Raw genomic sequence first — 23971 nt, forward strand, 5'->3', positions numbered from 1 at the left:
ACGGCTTATGGCCGTAACACAAGCTCCCTTAGGGAACAATGGAAATCCGACCGAACAGTGTTCGGTCGCATCGTAATCTGGCAGTCCAAACCACAGACTGCCTGTCGGTCGGTGCCGAATCCGAGACGGTGTTGGTCAGAGGTTTTCCGACCAACATCATAATGAGTTCTTTAGGTATATATTGGCCCACAGTATACCGCGGTATCTTTGCAGTATACTGTGGTAATGCCAGCCCCAAGGCAGTATATCATTGGCTAATGGCTGCATTTACAAAAGTAAAAGTCAGCCATATAGTTTTGAACACAGTTTGTCAGTTTTCTGTATTAGTTAGATATAGGTTAGTAGTAGGTTTTATTGTTGTTCCTTTCCTATTTCCACTTTATTAAAGTGGGAATAAGTAGGAAAATGTATTAATATTTTTATATGTATTTGTTTTTATTTTTACACCTTACCATGCTAATACCTACAAAGCACTGCGGTAGTTACAAGAAAGGACTGACCCACTGCCACAGGCTGTATGCTGTGGTGAGCAGAAGCTAAATGTGAAAGACAATTCAATAGACCAGTGAATGAAGCTGGCTAACCAAAAGTCCTCTATGTATGTATACTATATATGAATTGTTTGAAAAACATTTGTTTGGTGACACTGCTAAAGCTTTTCTCAAAGGCCAGACCAAAACAAGCAGATGTGGCAATCAAGGCCATCGAAGAGATAAGTGACATATTCAACTTATCACATAGTAGTTGAGGAACCTGATCAAATGTGAATATTTAACACATTCTAATCCAAAGTCTGTTTAAACAAAGAAAAGGGATACATGAAAGTTTCACTCACCACCATAGTGTGAGCATGATAGAAAATCTAGCTCATTCAAAATTAAGATGCATTTTTAGTACTGAAAAGCCATTCATTCTTGTCAGAGACTTTGACAGAGTTCTCTTAATTACAGGGAACAACGTATTTGGTGGAGTTGAAGTCCCGCGGATTTATGGTTGGACACCAGCACTGCCAAACTTTAAACAAGCATTGGGAAAGCCAAGGGTCTCACCTATTGGGACCAATTGACTTTACTAGTGGTTTTCGCCATGCTGCACAGCATCCCTGATACCATGCAGCATGGCTAAAAAACAGGAAAACAGTCATATTTTAGGTTCTCACCAAGCCTGTGCATGCCTAAAAAAATTAAACAAGCGTTCTTGAGTTGTTTTTGTTAACCAGTCCGGGCTTGATCGGTAAACAAAAAAAGAGTGACGCAAGTGGAAAGGTCGTTGGTGAGGGGGAAGAACACAGCTTGGGGTAGTAACACAGAGGGATAAATCACAGAGGGGTAAAGCAATATGGAGGGCAGATGGAAGCAATACAGGGTGGGAAGCAGTCAAATGCACTGGATGCTAAAAACACACGCACTCTCATGGAATTTGGTGGGAGAAAAGAGAAAACTGAGAGTTTGTGGTAAATGTATACACTCTCATTGATGATTTTAGAAAAAGAAAAAAAGTTCCTGAAAAGCAGACACTTGTGAAAAGATAAAAAAGAGGCAATCACGTACGTGGGGAACAGGTTATGCTCTGCAGGAGAGAATATGGCTAGATGGACGGACTGGACTAAAACAAAACCATCAAGTGGAATGAACGAAAATAAGAGAAACAAACCAAAAAGCCAATGCAAAGCAATGGGCAGAGTTGCAGTCCAGGTCACTCATCGACATGCTCTCAATAAGTCTTTCGCAACCAGACAGCTTTGCTGTCAGTAGACTTCAACCTTATAACCTCCAATGCTGTTTGGGATCTTTTTATCTGCATATATTCTCTCTGGTAGCTAATAGAGTTTGAAGCTGTTTCCTGACAGTTGCCTCCAAGATGACCTCCTCCTGTATCAACTGCGGTCATGTTTGGGCATTAGTAGCGGTGTAATTTCTTGCTTGGGCCGCAGAAGCCGCGATCCCATTCCACAATGTGGTGAAGGGCAATCCACATTATAGCTTAGTTATGCTGCTGGACACTGGGAATGTTTGGAACCTTCATTTAGGCAATATTGGGATCCACAGAGACAGAATACGCTGATTCTGCATTCTTCCTAGAATGAAGGCTCCATCATAACATCCCATCCAATCCTGTTCTAATTCTTATCAACTCTTTATTTTCCATAGTGCCGCAAACTGGTTGAAACCACCCACCAATGAGAAGAAGAGCCACACGCCCCGCTACCTGACACCAGCCTATTGGCACAACAATCGCAGCAAGCTCCTATTCATGTGCTGTTACACCTGTGTGAATATCCTTCTCTTCACACTACATGCCCTTAAACACACCAGCTTTGGACACTGGATTATGGTGGCCAAAGGGTGTGGACAATGTCTCAACTTCAACTGCACATTCATTGTGGTGAGTACTGGATGGGGGGTTTACAGTAGCTGAATGTCATGTATCACCTTCGCAGTAAGCATCACGATTTTAGCTCATTTGGTGCAAAATGTCCATAGGAATGGTGTCATGGTACTGCAAGATATCTCTAAGTGGTGGATTAGTTGGTCTAAGTGCAGAGTTGAAAAAGTGTATGTATTACTGAATGTTGTAAAATGCGCTCCCACGCAGGGTGTTAGACCCGCTGATAAAATGTTCTGTCTTTTGTGATTTATGGCCCATTATTTTTGTGACTGTTGATTGTACTAAACATCCACACTGGCTGAAGAGAAATAAGCAAAAGAACATTTGTGTTTGGAAACAATGGACATTGATGGCAGTGGATTATCGACCTTTATATACATCTTACAATTTGTGCAGTACAGCCTTGCACTTCATTCCATGAGGAGGAAGCAAGGAATCGCCAAGTATCCATTAATTTGAGTGAGATTCTTTCCTCTCCAGGTGCAAGTGCTTCCATCATTTTCTAGATGGCATGTTACATGCCAATCCTAATAAAATATCACACCCTTCATGTTCAGCTTTAGACTACGCATACACTGCACAGTGGCAATCACCACTGTGTAGTCATATTTCGGTCCATACAAAGAGCATTTTATTTTGTTTTGCTAATAACTTTGGGTCCGTTTGACGAATCTGCACAAAGCTTGTTAAAAAATAGTTCATCTACCTTGGCTCGGTCATGGAAAATTTCCTGCTGATCTGTCAAGTTGGGGTAAGAAAAAGGGGGATGGCAAAACGCTGATTTCCCATGTAAATTCCAAAGGAAACTTCTATACATGGCTGAAAAGAATACACCAGATTTGGCAGAAAGTTAAAACCTTACTCAGAAAGCTTTCTTTTTGTGATTTGAAATAAATCTGTACAGATGTTTTTGAGAAATTATCATTTAAAGAGGGGTTCAGGTTCGATTTGAAGGGGTTAAAAAGTTAGGAATATCTGGACAGTTGGTCCTGCAGGAGTCCCACAGTACCAACAATGTTTTAAATTGAGCCTTCTGATAAAACAGCTTATTCTCCCATTGGCCAATATAGTCCCGCCGTACCAGTGCCGGTCTGATTAGCTTGCTATAACTCAGAAATACATGTCGTGGCTGTCATTACAGGACTCAGGGACTCCATCCCTTGTCCTGTTTTTATTTTTTAAACTCTGATCCCCAGGCACTTTAACCACTGGAAATCCAGTGGCATTGGCTGAATAGGATGCAAAAACTGAAATTCACTGGAAAAAACAACGTTTGAAGTGAGATTATAGTTAGGTATTGAATTGAGAAAAGCCCAACATTTAAAAACCACAGAAACTCTGAAATTCACGTATATTGCACGGGGATAGAGTAGGCCCGATAGCTAAGTTTTGTAACGGGGTGTTAGGTGTTTTCTTCAACCCTACCTTTCTTCTCCTTTTATTATACAATGCAGTTGTGCACAATAATGATCCTAGGTAGTTAAATGGCATGCTATTCTTTAGTTCTATCAGAGTGGTCCTGCTGAGGGTATCGCAATGGTGCTTCGGTAACATCTGCCCCTGCGTGTTACACACTCTATAGATGTTCAATGGGTTGATTTTTACTTGAGGGGGAGGGAGGAGAAATTTCACAATGCACAGTTGGGGGAAGCATGGTGTGAGTTGTGGGTGGGGGGATTGTATGTATGTGATTATTTTTATACTTTGGATTCTGCTTTTATACATCTGTGTAACACTCAACGCTGAACTCCACTTACACTTGTATACACTGAGCAAGATGCTCCATCCCACAAGTCCAAACGGAAGCCCTAAGTCCCTGTCATGCTACGCATGGTATCAGCGGTGTTGCCCTACCGGTCAATACTTGCACGCTGCTGCGCTGTCATTGTAACTCATGGGCACTAATCTGCGGCTCCTGACTTTGAACGTCAGAGGCCTAAATTATCAGCGCAAAACTAGAAAAGTTGGGGCCGATTCACAGAACTAACTTAAGACAAAATCCTAAACTTACTACTTTTGGTATTCACAGAAGTTAGGATTTGTCTTAAGTTTGTCTTAAGACAGACTTAAGACAAACTTAAGACAGACTTAAGACAAACTTAAGACAGACTTAAGACAAACTTAAGACAAAATCCTATCTTAAGTCTGTCTTAAGTCTGTCTTAAGCCTGTCTTAAATTTGTCTTAAGACAAAATCCTAACTTCTGTGAATACCAAAAGTAGTAAGTTTTGGATTTTATCTTAAGTTAGTTCTGTGAATCGGGCCCGTTATGTCTTATCTCAAAAGGCACAACGTGGATGTGAACTTCTCCAGGAGACGCACCTCCCGGTGTCAAACTTTTCACGTCTCAGAAGTACAAAAAGGGGAACGTTCCATGCGCCAGGATTCCTCTCGCATGCCAGAGGGGTACTGACGTGGATCAACCCTACATCCAAACTTACACTTGAAGAATTACATACAGATGCAAATGGCCGCTATGTGATATCTAGATGAAGCGGATGGGGTGTCGACTATCTATTGATAAATGTATACGGCCCAAACTTTGACTGCCCACAATTCTACTCTGACCTACTAGGGACGGCTAGACAGTTGCCTGATGCTCCACAGATCTGGGGGGGGGACTTTAACTGTACACTACACCCTGACCTCGATCGATCCGGAGGTCCGGCACAGCGCCGCACGCAAATAGCAGAGGTCATACTAGACATGCTGACAGAGTTAAACAGGCTCGATGGATGGCGTTACCGATCACCCCTACCTGGGGGCTTCACGCACTACTCTGCACCACACAACCTACACACCAGAATAGATTACTGGTTTCTCTCACGAACACTACAGCACATTTTTCGGGACTGTGAGGTGTTCCCCCCGAACCAATTCTGATCATTCACCGGTGCTCCTGGTCTTGACTGTCCCGATCAAAAGGCCTCCCCCGTTTACTTGGTGGTTTCCCCCCCTATGCATTATTAGATGAGCTATTTAGGGCAGAGATGCAGGAGGCTATGGAAACCTTCTTTGCGACAAATGTAGGATCTGTCCCGCACTTCACCACAGTCTGGGAAACGTTTAAGGTTTATGTGAGAGGCGTTGCCATATCTAAGCACTCAGGCATGCTCAAATCGATAAGAGGCTGCTTGAAGCGCTTAGAACAAACGTTGGCGGATCTAGAGAGAGTGACACAGACTGCTGACGATCCCACACTGCAAGACACACTAAAATCTACACTGGAAGAATACCATGCTGAGGCAAATAGGGAAGTGAAACTCCTGGGTAAATATGCAATAGCCAGGGTATATGAGAGGGAGAGCGCCCAGGTGCCACCCTAGTTAATCTTACAAAAGGACATAGAGCTACATCACATCCCATAGAATTGTCCACAGATAACGGCACAGTGCTAACTGACCCGAAAGACGTGGCGGATCATTTTTAGGACTACTATACGACTCTCTATCAAACTAAATCAAATATCACACAATCTGAAATCCTAGAATACTTGGAATACATCAAATTGCCATGGCTATTAGATGGTCACCGTGAATATCTGATGTGCCCGCTTGAGACGTGGGAAATTAAAGCAGCTATCGCTGCGATGCGAGCAGGTAGTGTGCCAGGACAGGACGGACTTAAGGTGTGATTCTATAAAGCATTCCAGGACTTCCTGGCGCCGCATCTGATGTCTTTGTTTGACGAAATGGCGGAGGAGGGCATGATGCCCCCCACAATGGGAGAAGCGCTTCTAGTAGTCATGTTGAAACCAGGCAAACCTCCGAACTGTTGCTCGTCCTATCGTCCGCTTTCTCTACTGAATGTCGACACCAAAATATTCGCCAAGGTGCTAGCAAATAGACTAGCCCCATTAATGCCAACTTTGGTGGGAATAGAACAATCAGGCTTTATTCCAGAACGCACTCTTACATACAACCTCTGCACAGTATTTGGTGCCATACAACACACTGCCCCAGATAAAAAAGCAGCAGCGATATTTTTAGACGCTGAAAAAGCATTCGATTCGGTGGAGTGAGGGTTCATGATGCTGGCCGTGGAGCATATGGGACTGGGAAGTATTTATTTAAGCCTAATTAACACACTTTACAAACACCCTACGGCTAGAGTGAAGGTGGGGGAGGTGGTCACGACCCCACTGGAAATATCCAGAGGTACCAGACAGGGCTGTCCCCTGTCGCCCTTGCTGTATGCCTTAGTTGCTGAACCATTAACATGTGCTCTGCGTGAGTACCACAGCCATAGGGGGATACAATTCCCGAATTACAACCTTATTGTCTCTACCTACGCTGATGACACTCTCCTGTATATTAGAGACCCGGCCACCAATGTGTCTCCTGTGCCGCGTGAAATAGTACGCTTCGGCAAACTATCGGGCCTCAAAATAAACTAGTCAAAATCGATGATATTCCCTCTGACCACAGCTATTGTTCCAGAGGAATTGGATTTCCCGCTGCAGTTGACCGAGGACCCAGTGCGATATCTGGGGATACAGATACACACTGATCCAGAACTTGTGTTCCATGAGAACTATGGTCACGCAGTAGCTAAATTAGAAGCTGACATTGAGCGTTGGATTCGTGTCCCCCTTTCCCTACTAGGCAGAATATCATTAATGAAAATGGTGGTTCTTCCCCACTTTCTCTTTTTATTTATTAACATACCTATAGTCCTATCAGCTCAATTCTTTAAACATATTCGTTCATTGCTAATTAAGTTGGCATGGGCCAACAAACAACCCCGTGCCTCTTGGAAACTAATGGTCCTACCTTATTCGATGGGCGGATTGGGAGCACCGGATCTCCATCTATATTATCGGGCGGCCCAAGCCTCACACACCTATTTTTGGCTGCACCAGCAGCCTACCCCCCCCCGCACCTGCACATAGAGCACATAACACAAGCTCCAGCATTTCTAGTGACCGCACTCCATCACCCACGTCGCAGAACTACCGCTGCTCTGGATTCAATAAACGCTTCAGTCCATGCATGGCACAACCTTATAAACAGACAGGTGGCAACCATATTATACTCACCTCATACGCCCATAGCTTGGTGCGAATGGTTACCGATGTTAACTTCACCGGAGATGATAGCAGCTTTCCACATTCTGGGGTTGAACATAATAGGAGACTTTTTCAGTGATGGCCGGGGAAGGGAGGGGGTAGACCTAATGGAAAGGGAACCAAAGCCCACATTTGAAATACTTTCCATTACTTCAGAGCCCGGAGTGCCCTCAGGCAAATGCTGGTCGACGAAATGCTGGAGCCCCCGGAGGCGCGCTCTTTAATTGCAATGATTCGAGCAACATCCCCTAAACGGATAGTGGCGCGGATATGTTCCCAGACCCAGGAATTATATAGAGACCGCCATAATAAAGCCCGACTTGCCTGGCAAATGAACTTAGAACTAGACATTGAAGACGACATGTGGAGATACTGCTGTGAGGCAACTAAGCGTATCTCACTTAACGGGCGACATAGGCTCATCCAGTTTAAATTCTTGAATCGCATTTACTACACGCCACAATGCCTCCACAATTATGGGCTGCGTGGCACGGCCAGCTGCGATCGATGTGGGGCACTGGAAGCTGACTTCCTACACCTAGCATGGCTCTGCCCACAGATTGCCACCTATTGGACACAAATCTTTACTGAAATTCAGACGATAATGCAGGTAGACACGCTACTAGCACTACTCAATCAATCAATCAGTCATTTGTAAAGCGCACTACATACCCGCGAGGGTCTCAAGGCGCTAGGGGGGGAGGCTGCTACTGATCAAACAGCCAGGTCTTGAGTGTTCTCCTGAAGGTCAGCAGGTCTTGGGTCTGTCGTAGGCTCATTGGGACGGTGTTCCATGTTTTGGCGGCGAGGTGGGAGAAGGATCTCCCGCCGGTGGTAGGTCTTCGGATGCGCGGGATGCTGGCTAGTGAGAGGTCGGCGGAGCGGAGCTGGCGGTTGGGGAAGTAGAAGGAGAGACGTCTATTGAGGTAGGCAGGGCCGGTCTTGTGAAGTGCCTTGTGTGCGTGGATGAGGAGCTTGAAGGATATCCTCCTGTTGATGGGGAGCCAGTGCAGGTTTCTCAGGTGGGGGGTGATGTGGCTGTGGCGTGGTACGTCGAGGATCAGTCGTGCCGAAGCGTTTTGGATGCATTGCAGTCATTTGATGAGCTTGGTCGGGGCTCCCGCGTGGAGGGCGTTTCCGTAGTCGAGTCTGCTGCTGACGAGGGCCTGGGTGACTGTCTTTCTTGTATCTGTTGGGATCCATTTGTAGATCTTGCGGAGCATGCAGAGGGTGTTGAAGCAGGAGGAGGAGACAGCATTGACTTGCTTGGTCATTGAGAGCGTGGAGTCTAGGATGATTCCCAGGTTGCATACGTGGTCTGTTGGTGTTGGGGCTGTCCCCAGTGCCGTCGGCCACCAGGAGTCATCCCAGGCTGAGGGGTTGGGGCCGAGGATGAGGACCTCTGTCTTGTCCGAGTTCAGCTTCAGGCGGCTGATCTTCATCCAGTCGGCGACGGCCTTCATTCCTTCATGGAGGTTAGTATTGGTGGTGATGGGGTCCTTGGTGAGGGAGAGGATCAGTTGAGTGTCGTCGGTGTAGGAGATTATGTTGAGGTCGTGCTGTCGGGCGACATGTGCAAGCGGGGTTATGTAGATGTTGAACAGTGTCGGGCTGAGGGAGGATCCCTGGGGTACGCCGTAGATGAGCTCGGAGGCTTCGGATCGAAATGGGGGGAGGCGGACGCTCTGGGTTCTGCCTGAGAGGAAGGATGTGGTCTATTCCAGAGCCTTGTCTCGGATCCCTGTGACGTGGAGGCGTGCGCATAGTGTGCGGTGGCAGACGGTGTCGAAGGCGGCGGAGAGGTCTAGGGGGATGAGTGATGCGGTCTCACCGTTGTCCAGAAGGGTCCTGATGTCGTCGGTGGCGGCGATGAGGGCAGTCTCTGTGCTGTGGTTGCTGCGGAACCCTGACTGGGAAGGGTCCATGATTCTGTTTTCTTCGAGGTATCGGGTTAGCTGTCTGTTGACGATCTTCTCGATGACCTTGGCCGGGAATGGGAGCAGAGAGATGGGCCGGAAGTTCTTGAGGTCTCTTGGGTCTGCCTTGGGTATTTTGAGTAGAGCGTTGATCTCGGTGTGTTTCCAGCTCTCTGGGCAAGTCGCGGTCTTGAGGGAGAGGTTGATGATGTTGCGCAGGTGGGGTGCGATGGAGCTGCTTGCTTTGTTGAAGACGTGGAGCAGGAATGGGTCTGACGGAGAGCCGGAGTAGATTGTGCTCATGGTCTTGATGGTGTCATCGATGCTCACGCTGGCCCAGGCTAGCAGGGGGTCGTGGTCGATGATGTGAGGAGAGTCTGTTGTGTTGCTGTCTCTTGGGGCTGTCTGGGTGTTGAAGCTGTCGTGGATGTCTGCTATCTTGCGGTGGAAGAAAGTGGCAAGGGAGTCGCACAGGGCTTGCGACGGCGGGATGTCGTCGGTGTTGGAGCTGGGGTTGGAGCGTTCCTTCACGATGTTGAAGAGCTCCTTGCTGTTGTGTGCGTTGTTGTCGAAGCGGTCTTTGAAGGAGGTCCTCTTGGCAGCCTTGATGAGGTGGTGGTGGTTGCGGATGGCGTCCTTGTGTGCTGCGTGGCTGTCCGGGGTCTGTTCACTGTGCCGTTTCTTCTCTAGCTTCTGGCAAGCTTGCTTGGAGGCTAGGAGTTCTGGGGTGAACCAGCTGGCCCTCATGCTGGTATCTCTGTAGGGGGGTTCTTGAGCTGGGCAAGGGTGTTGGTGGAGTCCTCGATCCAGCGTCTGAGGCTGTAGGCAGCGTCGTCGGTGTTGGAGGGTACGGTGGGTGGGCTGAGAGCGAGGTTTGCATGAAGTTGATCTGCGGTGATTTTGCTCCAGCAGCGGCGGGGGATCTGTTGGGTGCGGTGGTGAGTGGTGGGTTTCTGGAAGGTGAAGTGGATGCAATGGTGGTCGGTCCAGAGGAGTTCGGTAGTGTGGTTGAAGGAGACGTGCGGGCTTGAGGAGAAGACAGTGGGCATAGTGACGAGTTGCCTCAGTCCGAGGTTGGCGAGGTTATCGATCAGGGTTGTTGTGTTGCTGTCGTTATTGTTCTCAAAGTTCAGGTCTCCGAGGAGGATGTAGTCTGTGGAGGTCAGGGAGTGCGCGCTGATGAAGTCGGTGATGGAGTCGCTGAACTGGGGGTGAGGTCCGGGCGGTCGGTAGACGAGGGTGCCTCTGAGGGTGGAGTAGGGGTCTGTGTTGATCTGGAAGTGCATGTGTTCGGCAGAGCTGAGAGTGTCGTCGGTGCTAGTCGAGACCCTGATGCTGTTCTTGTGGACGATGGCGATTCCTCCTCCGACTCCGTTGGTGCGGTCTCTGTGGGTGATCTTGTAGCCGTCTGGGAAGGCTATGGCGATGTCAGGTGCAGAGGAGTCGTTCATCCACGTCTCTGTCAGGAAGGCGACGTCCGGGGATGTTGTGTCGAGCAGGTCCCAGAGCTCGACGGCGTGTTTGCGTGCGGAGCGGGTGTTCAGAAGTTTGCATCGGAGGTGGTTGAGGTCTTTTTTGGCGGGTGGTTCTTCGGCTCTGAGGCTGTTGTAGCTGCAGTTCCGGCAGGTGAAGGGACCGTGTGTGCATTTCGGGGCGGCCTTGAAGCAGGTGTGGGTCCGTCCGGAGTTGAGAGCATGCAGAGTGCTGGCATCGTAGTGGTGGTGTTCCTTGTGCGACCAGGGGTTCTGGCGCTGGGCGCGGTCCAGGTGCGAACGGGCGCAGACGGGCTTGCCTTAGGCGAGCCTTCAGCGCGGCTGCGCAGCGTCCGGCATATATGGGGAGGTGAGAGGGAGGAGCAGCTGGGTGGTGGGAGCAGCGAATGGGCAGTCAGGGGGGCGGGTCCGCAGGGGACGCTGCGGCGGGAGCGGTGCGGGACGACGAAGGGCACAGAAGGCAAAAAGGCACAAAATTAGGGGGCAACGAGTGTTTACAGAAGGCAAAGAAGGTTACAGAAATATGGGGGCAGTGAATGGAACAGAAGGCAAAACGGGCACAACGGGCACAGGGTTACCGGGGCAACAGAAAGTAAAACAGGCAGAGAGACACGGGGGCAGCGAGGGGAAACAGAGGGAAAGCCGGGCAGAGAGACACTGGGACAGCGAGGGGAACAGAGGGAAAAAACGGGCACAGAGTAAGTACAGGCAGCGGGGGAGGACAGAGAACAGCAGTTATGGGCACAACAAAGACGGAAAAGCAGTACAGGCAATACAGAGAGAACAAGCCTACCGTGAACTTCCTCAGCAACGGCAGCTGGGGCAGACACACAGGCGGTGCTGTGTGGAAGGGGTGCGACCTACCAGGTAGGGCCAAGGGTCGCTCCTAGGTTACTCCATGAAGATTAGGAAACCCCTTAGACGGCTGGTGGATATGGCGCTCCTAGCTGCCAAACAAGTCTTGGCAATGCGCTGGACCAGAGGCCCCCTCTCCATGCTGAAACAATGGACTAGAGATATGCTGTATTCCAATACACAAACAGAAGTGTACAGTGAGCTCCTTCCCCCTAGGAATCGGCCGAAGAACTTTTGGGGCCTTTATGCCACTTACATTGCGACTAAAGCACTGGATCAAACTGCAACACCTAATATAGCAGAGGACGATCCGTTGACACAGTAGCCATAGCTAAAGTGTCAGGAGATGGGATTGTAAACTACTAAGATAACTGCCCAAGGCTACTAGAATACTAAACCTATGACCTTCTTGACCCAAGAGGAGTACAAACATTGGGTTCTATAACCTTGCAAGATCTGGTTGTTGGTTGCAATTTGGCAGTGTGGAGGTGTATCTATTGCACTATGTTTGGATAGAGGGCTTGTGTGGATTGTGCTTTTATTATGTATGTATCATATTGCAAAGTGGAAACCGTGTTTTGTTTTCCTTTGTTAATTTCCTTTAGTATCCTTAGTTCCTCTTATATTTGCATTATTTTTGTGATTTGATTGTACTGTATTATTGAAATGGGAAAATAAAACAATTAAAAAAAAACTCTGAATTTCACAAGTTATAGTTTACTGAGCTAACTTTCATTTGTTCCCCACCAGCCACTGCTTATGAGCTCACCTAATACATCAGTCATGACATGTTAGATGGCATCATTAACTACATCACTGATGACATCTCAAAAGACATGACAGATGTCATCACTGATGACTTCATTCTGTCCTTGTGGCAGCGTCCTATAGGGTTAATGAACTTGTTGTAATTGAAAACGCTACATCTGTCACCAATCATGTGATAATGGTTTGAAAACATGCTGGACACATAGCATATCTGTCTAGTGACTTACATTTGGTGAATATAACTGTCTTTGAACTTATGTTCATCCATATAACAAAGAAAATGCCTCCATAGTGTTTAATGAGGCCACTCCTTTTTTAAACCATCCAAAAAGAGTCTGTTCACTATTCACCTTTAAGTAATCACCTTTTTCCCATGACCCTCAATTTTAAGTCAAAAGATTAGCAAGTATGTATTGCTAAGGCATCTTATGCTAGGCCTTGTGAAGAACCCTCTATGGGTTGCTAAAATATTATACAAATATTTCTGAGATAAGCATATGGCATAGAACCTCAGAGCAATGCCTACATGCCTAGTGTGAGTTAGACCACCTCTATATGACTCACCCCTACATTCCACATTATTCAACAATCTGCAGTCTCAAAATCTTCGGCGAAATTCAGGAAATAAACAGCCAACCCATATACCCATCCTCGTTACACACAATTTGTCTGTTGCGCTCTAGTACAGCTATTTAACATGGGTGTGTGCCCCGACATCCACTAGTGGATCATCTATTGCCAAGAGAAGGATTTGCCTTTCTCACAGGTTTTTAGTGACAGACTTTGGTTTAAGCCTCAATCTAATTTGAAACATACGTATGCAACCCATTTCAACAAAATACAATGAAATAATATATAAGGGGTGCATGGTAGGAGTATCCTCACTCCATGGGACTTGTGGGAGAGGGACGCCCCTGGCCGAATAAAAAAATATATGTTTTGTTGTGGGTGGGGGTGTTCCGTGGATCAACCATAAGGGCCAGTGTGGCCCCTTGGGAACCATGGCAGATACGGGGTACTCAAAAATTAAAAAAGGGGGTTGGGCACCAGCCTATGCCAGTCCCTGGGCCCAAACTCCCAACCACATGCCATGCACGTTGATGGACATCTTACTTTATATTTTTAAAAAATAGACATTAACTGAAAAACTAATGTTAAAATGACTTTATAGTTAGGAATTGTAATAGTATCTTACCTTACATTAAAAAAACCTTAAAGTTCACTGAAAAAAATCAAAGTTTAAAGGGACGTTATAGTAAGATGAAAATGTCAGTTAAATCCTCTCCATGCATTGGTTGTAACCCCATGTATTCACATCACTCATGAGATGTTCAATGACTGCATTGATAACATCCCTATTAACATCCCAAATTACCTCACTGATAACAACACTGTGCATGTGGAGGGTGCGACTTATAGTTACTTTAGGGTACAAGTTATAGTTACTCGAGATAACTATAACTGGTGACTTACAGTGTTTTTTCATATTTTACAATGGAATGCTTTAACTGACATTTTCACCTAACTATAGCATCCCTTTAACCTTTGTGTTTTTTCTAGTAAATTTTCAAGGTTTTTTAAAAGTAAAGTAAGATGTTCTTACAATTCCTAACTATAACACAACTTTACCCTTTGTTTTTTCCAATGAATATCCATTGTTCGTCCGTGCGTCCTTCTCTCTGTCTGTCTGTCCGTCTGACTATCTATCTATCTATCTAGATATGTAGGTATAGATATAATCTTGCTCACTCCTACAGCTAAAACCAACAAACGGATTAACACCAGACTTGGAATGACAGTAGAACTTTACTCAAAAAGCATGCTTTGTTGTTTTCTCGTACATCCGTTACGTAGTTGGTCTGCACAAATTATTTGAATAAAGTACCCGGTGGGCTTGAAAGGGTTAACACTATTGTTAATCAAACAATAAAGGCTTTCCTTTGGACAAGTGAGCTTTTTGCTTCTGCCCGTTTATGGCCCGTCAACCTAAAGTAGAAGCCAAGGATCTGAAGGCTTTAATGGGCTGCATAAGAAAATACACAGACTTGCAAAAAAATGATTTTTGAGAGAGGTTGAGGATGATATGTGTATATTTGAGTTAGGACTCCAATGCCCTCCCACAAATTAAGACACCCCACCAACCCTCGTTAACGTACACAAATACAACACAAAGATGGGACATCCACACACAAATTCACACAGCGAAAGGTAACCAGGAGCAAATTAAATAGTTAAGTAAACAGTGGAGCAGAATAGTAATGCTAACAGATCTTTGTCTTTATCTTGCAGACAATGGTGTCTCCCGGCTCTTGTATGCCTGCCTTTCTCTCCACAACTCTGTGGCAGCTCTGTAGTCCTGTTGCTTTGTTTCCCAGCTTCTGGCAGCTTTTTTATGTGTCACCTCCCCTCACACTGCCCTTTTCGATCTTTCTTCTGATCTTCCTCCGATTCAGCAATTCTACATGCTCTAGTATTGTTGTTCTTCTAACACATGCATCTTCTCTCTCACCACTCTTCCATCTATTTTTTCTTTTCTCCAGGCTGTCTCTTCTTTTTCACAACTCCTCTTTTTTATGATACCACTATCAGTGCCTTCACCCCCCTAAACTTCCTTCCTTGTCCACGTATTCTTTTGTCACTTCTCATCTTGGCTGATCACCATACTTCTCTGTCCACTCCTGCCACCCTTTCTGCCTTCACATGTTTCATATTCCCTCTGCCCACCCCTCAATTGTTTTTTGTTTGGCTGCTGATGCTACCCACTTCTTTCTTCCTGCTTCTATGTCTTTCTGCTCAACTGTCTGCCCGCACCTATGTTATGTTGTTCCTTCTCTCCTTGTCCCTCTGGCTCTATGATATATTCTCACTGCTTGCTCTTCCATCATCCTCCCTCAATTTCCTCTTGTGTGGTGAACAGTTGCTGTCCACTCCTGTCTCCCATCTCCACTTTTTCCCCTTACACGTCTGTGTCAATACTGTTTTCTCTCTCTCTCTCTCTCTTTTTCTCTCTCACCATCTGTCTCACCTCTACACTATCTCCCTCTGGGCTTTCATGTCACCACTCTCTCCATCCTTGCCCTGCTGTTGCTCTTGCCACATTTTTCGAGTTCGGAAGTTGAACCCCATCGTGGGAATAGAGTTATAAACAAGCAACGGCAAAGCCAGCTGGGCATGGTTCTAAAAGGATGAACTGTTTACTTTTTCAATGGTATTTGCCATGTATAAGTGGCTGGTAAACTTACAATGAGTTTTCTATTAAAATAAACCCAATCTAAGATAGCCGCTAATGCACATGCCTGTGTCGTGACCCATGCGCGCACACGTGTCGGGATGCAAGCTGGCACATGCAGCATAACATGATATCCATCTTTAATTTAACATTCTTATATGATGGACAGCAATGTTAATATGGTATACTAAAATGAACAAAAAAATGAATAGACAGTGAGTGCAAGGTGCAAAAAAGGATGCAGGCAACACAGTACCACTTTACAGCTGCAGGCCATCCTAAAAGAAAAAAATACTTAAATTCGAAAGTGTGATGGAAAGAAACTAAATGCATGTAACATGAGAACATGTGTTTATTCCAACACATGCAGTCCGCAGCCTATCAGCAGCAGTTGCTTACAGAATGTTTATAATAGGTGTTCCATAATGGAACATACAGTAATTTACAGACATGTAGAAAAGGGAAGGAGAGAGAGCAGGGTACCAAACAACTTTCTCGTACAAACAACAAAGCAGAAAGAAAGAAACCATAAAGTGTAAGTATAACATGTGAGCTAAGATGGGGTTTATAATTGGAGGATTTAAATAAACTGGAAACTTCCATATTTGGAAATTAACCCACAAGGAAGTCGCTAAACAAACACATTTATGATAATGCAGAGAAGTTCAGCGGAAACGTAAGAGAATTATACATACAATGTGAGGGAAACATCAATATGCCACGTAATCCTTTACGTAGGATGTTCTCTTCAAGGTCCTTTTCTGCTGAACACTCACACCACATTGCCCACTTCTGCCACCAATCCCCTTTTCTGTCACACAGCTAGAACACCGTGGTAAAGATTGACTGCGACCAGTAACCTCATCATAACCCCACACAAAGACACTGTTCAAATTCCATAACCTTCCATCAGTCTTAATTTCTGAACAAGTTGGTGATACTCATGTGTTTGATGAACTTCGATCCTTTCTCCCTGTTTATGAGCATATTTATTCACACCCAGTTTCCCCCCTTGAAATTACCTTCCTTGATGGCTTTTCTCACATCAAAACCTTTTTCTTCCACTGTAAAGCCATTGTTTCTCCCTCCACTCATCCTCAGAGGAGAGTCTAACCCACAACTTCCTCCAGTCCATTCAAACTGGAACCAATCCTATGTTGGGATTTCTCCCTCTGATCAATAGTGTTTTCCTGTAGTCTTGTATGTGGGCAATCTGTAAAATATCATTTTTCTATGCAGATCCTTCTTCTAGTCAAACCCACATACCTTGCAGTTGGACCCCTTCCTTGAGTTTACGATTAAATCTCTCTACCATGCCGTTGTTTGCAGTTAATAAAGTTCCCCTTTTTATAACCTAAACAATATGCCCTTAGGTAATCTTCAGTCTTACAGGAACAAAACTGTACCCCATTGTCTCTTAGGATTTCCTTAGGAACATCTCTCTCTCTGGATAAACTTCTCTAGATACTTCGTCACACCCTAGAACTGATATAATTCACCCAACCTACCGCACCTTCACAATCACTGTTCCAAATATATTCCACATTCTTTTCAAGTAACATCCTTGATGAATGTGCCTTTTCTGCCAGCCTTTCTACAAAATAGCTGTTGATCTCAATGATTTCCATGAAAGATAAATGCCCCTTGTTCTCTGGTGTCTCCATTTTTTAGGTCTCGCCTTGCTATCGCGTAAGCGATCGCAAAGCGAGACTATTGTAAGGGGCTTTTAAAAGTGCTCCCAAAAAGCGTATTGCATGGCTAGCACGCGCACAACGCGCACAATCACACGCATCGTGCCACCATGCAATCCGCTTTTTGGGAGCACTTCAAAGGGTCCGCTCCCCCGCCTGGAATGTGCTCCCCCGCCCCCAAGCGCGCGCCACACTCCGCCGGGCTTGTCTTTATTTTTAGTTTTTTTTTTACTTTAAGCGCGAGGCGCGCGTGCAGCCAATGCTTGTTTATTCTGCGCTGTTTACAAGGCGCTCACGAGCACGCTTGCTCATACGGCGCATAATACAAAACAACAAATAAAACAAAAACAACTGGGACTAACTCCAAACAGCATAAATTAGAACATTTGAATGCTCAAGCCTGGCAGTGGTACGCTGGAAGTCAATGAAAGTGCTGTCCCGCCATCCCATGGAAACAAATGCCCGACAGGAATGGATTTTCTCGAGGCCACCGGAAAAGTATACACACATTCATTCTCGGTTCTCCAGTAACTGCGCTGTGTTCTCCTACAGTCAACAGTTAGAGGCACGCATTTTATTGTCGCTGCTGCAGTCGGCTTCTCCCACCTAGAACAGCTGCAGGTCACCCAGGTCTGGAGGGAATGCCCGGTAGGAGAGGAGGGTGCAGAGCGCTACACACAGCGCCCCCGCGCCCCCTCTCTGCGTGTCTGCCTCCAGCCAGTGGGCTCGGCTCCTCCCGGCTCTCAGGAAGCCTGTCCACCAAAGGGTTAACTCTGCCAGCCATGCAATTGGTCTCGCATTTACGCGAGTTTGAGCTATTGACATTGCAAATAATAATGCCTTTTATTTTTGTTTTCGTTTTACAAACATAAATAAAAGGCATTCTTATTTACAATGCCAATAGCTGAAACTCTCGTAACTGCGAGACCTATTGCATTGCAAATGCTTGTTTAATGCTTCTACCAGTTCAGTCTTGAATTTTACACCATAGAAAGATGCACAATGTGCCAAATAGCAAATGTCTTCCTTTCCAAAGGAACATTTTTTAACCCTCAACATCAAGCAATGTCCCTGAAACTGCTTGAGTACCTCCGTAACCTTGGTCTGTGCTTTATAGATAAAATACTAAAAATCAAAAAGTCAGCTTGGGATTACTTTACCCCTAACTCTGTCATCATAGCCTTCGTGAAAAGCAATGCCAATGACACTAGTACAAACAGCATGCAAACAAGCTTGTAGTCCCAAGTGTGTGATAAAACATGTTATGTTTTGGCTTGCATCAGAAAGACTAATCTGATGATATGCAGAGGTCAAATTCAGAGTCATTAAGTACCTTCCGCCCTGCTAACATACATCGCAACTCAGTATTTCTATTCCCCCACCACCTCTTTTATTGAGCGCACACTGGTCGACACACAGCCTTATTTCACTTGACACCTTCATGGCAATGACAATCAGCACCAATCATTCAGAGGCATTAACAGGCCCAATGGTGGTGGAGGCGGGTGGGGGAACACCAGGGGGATGTTAGAATTTTACAAATAATAGATTTTTTTTAATGTACCTGGAGCTGCCGCCCGCCTCCAGTGCCGCTCTGCCTCTTCTCTTCCTGGGTCCAAGCAGCCCCTGGTACAGACTACCACCAATCCCCGTGCTGTAGAGCAGTGCGGGAAGTGGCCTGAGCGGGCTAGAAAGATGCTCCATTCAGGCCAGGGAGTCTGTGGGGGTTTCCCCAGCCTGGCTGCTCAATGCAGCAGGGCTGGAGAAACCTACATGCACATGTGTGTTTTGGTCAGCCTGAGAGTGCTGGCCAAACACACATGAGCACTAAGGGAGTGTAGTGCACGCAGCATTCCTGCATCCCCCTCCCATGCCTCAGCCCCACTCCTCCCTACCACTCTGGCTAAGAGATGGTAAATGCAAAATAAAATGATGCAAGAACATCTTTTTATTTTACATTTGATGGCAGTGAGCCATGCATTGGGGTGACACTCCTCCGCCATTGCAGAGAATCCGTCATTACCAATGACCACTTCCTCACACAGTCTCACATGTTTTTTCTTCACCGCCTCATGAACCCCTTTAAGTAGCCATCTGACCTTGCTAGACACCTGCTTGGCATCGACCTTCAACTTTATTTTGTGAATGTAAATTTTAAGACTAAATTCTTTGTGGAACAGATTTTCAAAGTCAGGACAATTTCCTTCTTTCACCCACACAACTGTGGAGTGTCATTGGGATCCAAAAATTTCCCCAGCTTCTTTTGGAGTGCCATCCAATGATTAAGTCCAATTTGACGGGCACACACATCATGCACACTATGATCTTCCCATGGTACTCAACTAACGTCAGGAAAATCCCTAGCCTTTTGATAGATTGCCTACCATACCCATGTGGCTCAATACCGATACTGTTCAACTGAACTTTCCCCTTGAAGTACATAAAGTAACTTGTAGGATAGTGGCAGTCCGCGAGCATCATCATACATAATACCTTTCCTTCTAGATCAATTGCATCAGAGGGATGACCATTATCCCTGCTCATCAACTGAAATACAAACTCATCACACACCTCTTTCACTGACCTCTTCTGGACAACCTCCAAAGCAGGTTACCAGCATTTCAAGAAGTAGCCCCTCTTCCACACCTATTGCACACAGCTCTGCTTGTCAGACAGGATTTATAATTTGTCATCTGCCCAACCATGTGAAATCTGAAGAGTCGTTTCGCAAACTTGCTGCCAGACACATTGGCATTATCTGTATTTTTCCTTGCCTCTCTTCCTGTGACATTGATGTTTGCAGGCACACTCTCCTCTGTCACGCCATCTAGCTTGTTTCCACCCACTTAGGTATGTGTTCTACCCACTTGGCAATCATGATCACCTGACTAAAAGATGACTCGTCCTCTGGCCATAACTCTTCCATTATCTTTTCATAATTACAATTAAGCACAGATTGAGCCCTAATAAGCTAACTGGCCAAATATACAGCGTCCGTTCATTTTCTTAGGGCTATCAGACACTCCTCTACTCTCTCATTTCCCCCCTTGACTCTCTTGCCAAGTTAGTATCTTTCCATTTTAGTACATGTCAAAAAACTCAAGTCAAGCTTTTTGTGTCGAACTTTCAAATTCATAGAGGCCTCTTCTTCCTGTGTAAACTTTTATAAATTGTCCGAGATTTCCTGTCCTTTGGCCCCCAAGAAATGTAGCAATAAATACCACTTCCTTTCTGCCCCAAATGTGTTCCACAGATTCTGGCATAGTTTAAAAATACCACTCCACCATATTGGCTGTTTCCTGGCATGAGGCGCGGCATTCTGCATTTTTAGACAAATTCAATAGAATCCCTCAAACTGGGTAATCCACTGTCGGAGGTGGAAGGTCAAGCCATGTGCCACCCATATGACTTCCTCTAAATAAATCACTGTAGATGTAAGTAGCAGCAGGCTTTCAGAGTAAACACAATCAGGTGTGCCAGGCTGCCACCGATCACCTTGTTGGTGCTGGCTTAATGTAAAACGACATTTCAAGGTTTCCTGATGTACTCAATACCGGTTCCCAAGTGAAAGGTGCGGTGCATATCATGTACACCCTTGCCTTCACCTGCACCCATAAGTGCTCTGTGGGCAACCAACAGCTGTTAATGATTAATGCATTACCTAATTAGCGGCCATATGGCTGTACTCATTATAGTAGACGAACGATAAAACATTTAGCCAACAGCCTGTAGCATATGCACATATGTTCCTTCGCTGCCACATTTTCTCTTTTTTTCTTTCATTGACTCAGGATGATAGCTTCTCTTTGGTTAACCAAAAATAATTTCCTGCACCAGGCTTGCTAATATGTTCACTTTGTGCTGTATGAAGCCTTCTTGAATAGCTATCAGTATGTAACACAATTAGCTCTTGTGAACTGCTGCCACCATGTGTTCAGACAGCGAAATGCTATTAAAAACATCCCACGTCAGTAGTTTCTGACGCTAAGCGTGATCCAGTAGCACATGTTTGCATCAGCGCATAACTGACTGAAAATGCGTGGCACAGACGAGCGTTTCTAGGCTGCTGCTAACGACACCCTTACAGATTCACAGATGCCGGGCACGCTGTGAGACTTATTGTTACCAGTGACACAAGCACTGACGCACAAAGTGCATAGAACGGAGACCAGAGAGCTAATGAAATAATGGCAAAGAAAAACGATAGGTAAGAGAGGCTGGGGTAAGGGATAAGCAATGTAAGAGGTTTTTAAAAGATTACATCGAAATTAATTGTCTCATACTAATAAAAACAATACAACATTTCCTAGCTATCGTAAAAGAAAGTTTCGATTCTATTAAGGACCCGGAGGCGAGGATTAGGCTTTTCTTTCTCCGTTTATTTTGCTCCAGCAGCTTTACCAAAGATATGTAAACAACAAGAAAACTACATTTCCCATGATGCAAGGGGACAATTTGAGAGAAAAAAGTCCAACAGCCATGAACCAATCCTGCGCCAGGAGCACCAACAACTTCCTTCGTGGGACGCTCTGTACTCCTCTTTCTTCCGCGACCACATTCAGCCTTTTCCCGTTTAATCTTGTTTGGCAGCGTCCGATCCTAAATTAAAGAAGGATAGTTGTAAATTTGAGAAATGTAACCCCTATGTACAATCTCAAAAGAAAAACATTGGCAATCATAGTCCAGAAAGATCAAACGCCCATCCAACGATATATAGGATCATTTAAAATGTAAACACTTTACTCACCACAGATACAGAGGTGTTCTGGTAGGGTATTGCTGCAAGGGTGGGCTAATACTCGCCTCCGCATCCTTAATAGAATCTAAACTTTCCTTTACGATAGCTAGGAAATTTTGTATTCTATGGCAGGACCGGAGGCTTCAGATTAGGCTAGTTTAAAGCTTATCCACCACCAAAGAGGCCAGGGAAACCACAGGTTTAAAGTAAAACCTTTTGAAGTCAGAGGTCCAATCTGTGGCATTCAGGATGTCCTCCAGCCACGCCCCTAGGGAAAAAGCCTTAGATGCCATCGCACCATGCACAGAGTGAGCTCCAAAGCGCGAAGTATCTATGCCTGCCTCCTGCATAGCCCAACAAACCTATCTCGCAATCGTGGGGGATGAGACCGCCCGTGTGGTTTAGTGAGGGCTATAAACAGTTGGTTGACGCCCAGTGGACGTATGTCAATTGTAGCCACCTCGTAGGCCTTAAGTGCTCTGACCACACATAGCTTCGGGACATCAGGAAAGGCAGGATAGGACACTAACCTTGAATTAGTCTTGGTTCGTCTAGAAATATGAAAAGCGACTCTAACAGAGTAAAGACTCTGGGCGTAAGATCCAGGGCTCGAACATCCGAAACCCTGCGGCACGTTATCAGGCAAAAAGAGTTACAAGTTTTGCCGACAATTGCTTTCTGGATAAATACTTATTAGACGGCCAAGATTTGAGCAAGTCGAGAACCTTATTAACATCCCATAGGACCGAGTAACAAGGTTCAGGGGATACCAATAATCATATACCCCTCAAAAGCTTGCACACCAAAGGGTGTTCACCAAGAGGATTGCCACCCACTGGGTTGTGGCCTGCCAAGATTGCCGAATGAAAGGTGTTAATTGACCGATAGGCTAAACCTTCCTTTGCCAAGGATGCTTAGAAATTAAGGACGTAGACAACGGGTGCCCCCTTTGGATCCACCTGATGTCGAAGGCACCAACTCCCCCAACGAGACCAAGCAGAGCGATAACGCTTATTGGTGCTCTCTGCCCAGGATTTGGCAAGAAGCGAGGCAGCGTCTGCCGAAAGGCCTGGCACCTGCCAGCGTTGCCGGAAACCTGCCAAGCCATCAGGTGAAGCCCGCCTGTGGCAAGTAGAGGATGGGGATTCTCCTGAGGATCTCTGAGGAGAGCAGGACCTAGGGGTAGACGGATTGGAAAATCCCAGGAAAGTTCCATCAGAACCGGAAACAAGGGTTGCGATCTCCAAATCAGGGTGATCACCACCAGATCCGCCTGCTGTCTCCTCACCTGGGTTGTCAATCGCATTATCATCGCGAAGGGGGGAAAAGCGTACCCCTGCTCTTTGCTCCAATCCTGAAGGAAGGCATCCACTACCAGAGCCTCTGGATCTGGACGCCAACTGTAGTACCTCACCAACTGGGCATCCAGTCTGGAGGCAAAGAGCTCTATCGAAAAAGGGCCCCAACAAGCCTGGAGTTCCAGGAAGACTAAAGAATGAAGTTTCGATAGACTGGTGTCTTTCCAATGGCGGGAGCACCAATCCGCCACCAGGTTGGATGAACCTGGGAGATGTTCCGCCGACAGAGATATCTGGTTGGACAGGCAGTATTCCCAGAGATCCCGAGCAAGGTCCGACAGCGCTCTGGACCGTGTGCCCCCTAGATGGTTGATGTAGCATATTGCTGCCACATTGTCCATCTTGAGCAAGACGCAGCATTGAACCTTGTCCTTGGTCCAACAGTTCACCGTGAAAGAACCTGCCATTAATTCCTGGCAATTGATGTGAAGATCTTGCTCGGAGGAGGACCATTTTCCGTCGGTAGA

At 46.0% G+C, this 23971-nt stretch overlaps 1 protein-coding gene across 1 annotated transcript in view; it reads left to right on the forward strand.

The window, feature by feature from the left end:
• Nucleotides 1-23971, forward strand: part of NOX5 (NADPH oxidase 5) — a 195922-nt gene that overhangs the window by 14071 nt on the left and 157880 nt on the right. Inside the window, exon 4 of the mRNA XM_085646368.1 lies at nucleotides 2151-2385. Within this exon, the coding sequence (XP_085502494.1) occupies nucleotides 2151-2385 (235 nt within the window). The remainder of the gene's footprint in view (nucleotides 1-2150; nucleotides 2386-23971) is intronic.

This window comes from Triturus cristatus, chromosome 3_1 (genome assembly GCF_964204655.1).
Source record: "Triturus cristatus chromosome 3_1, aTriCri1.1, whole genome shotgun sequence".
Classification (NCBI taxonomy): Eukaryota; Metazoa; Chordata; class Amphibia; order Caudata; family Salamandridae; genus Triturus; species Triturus cristatus.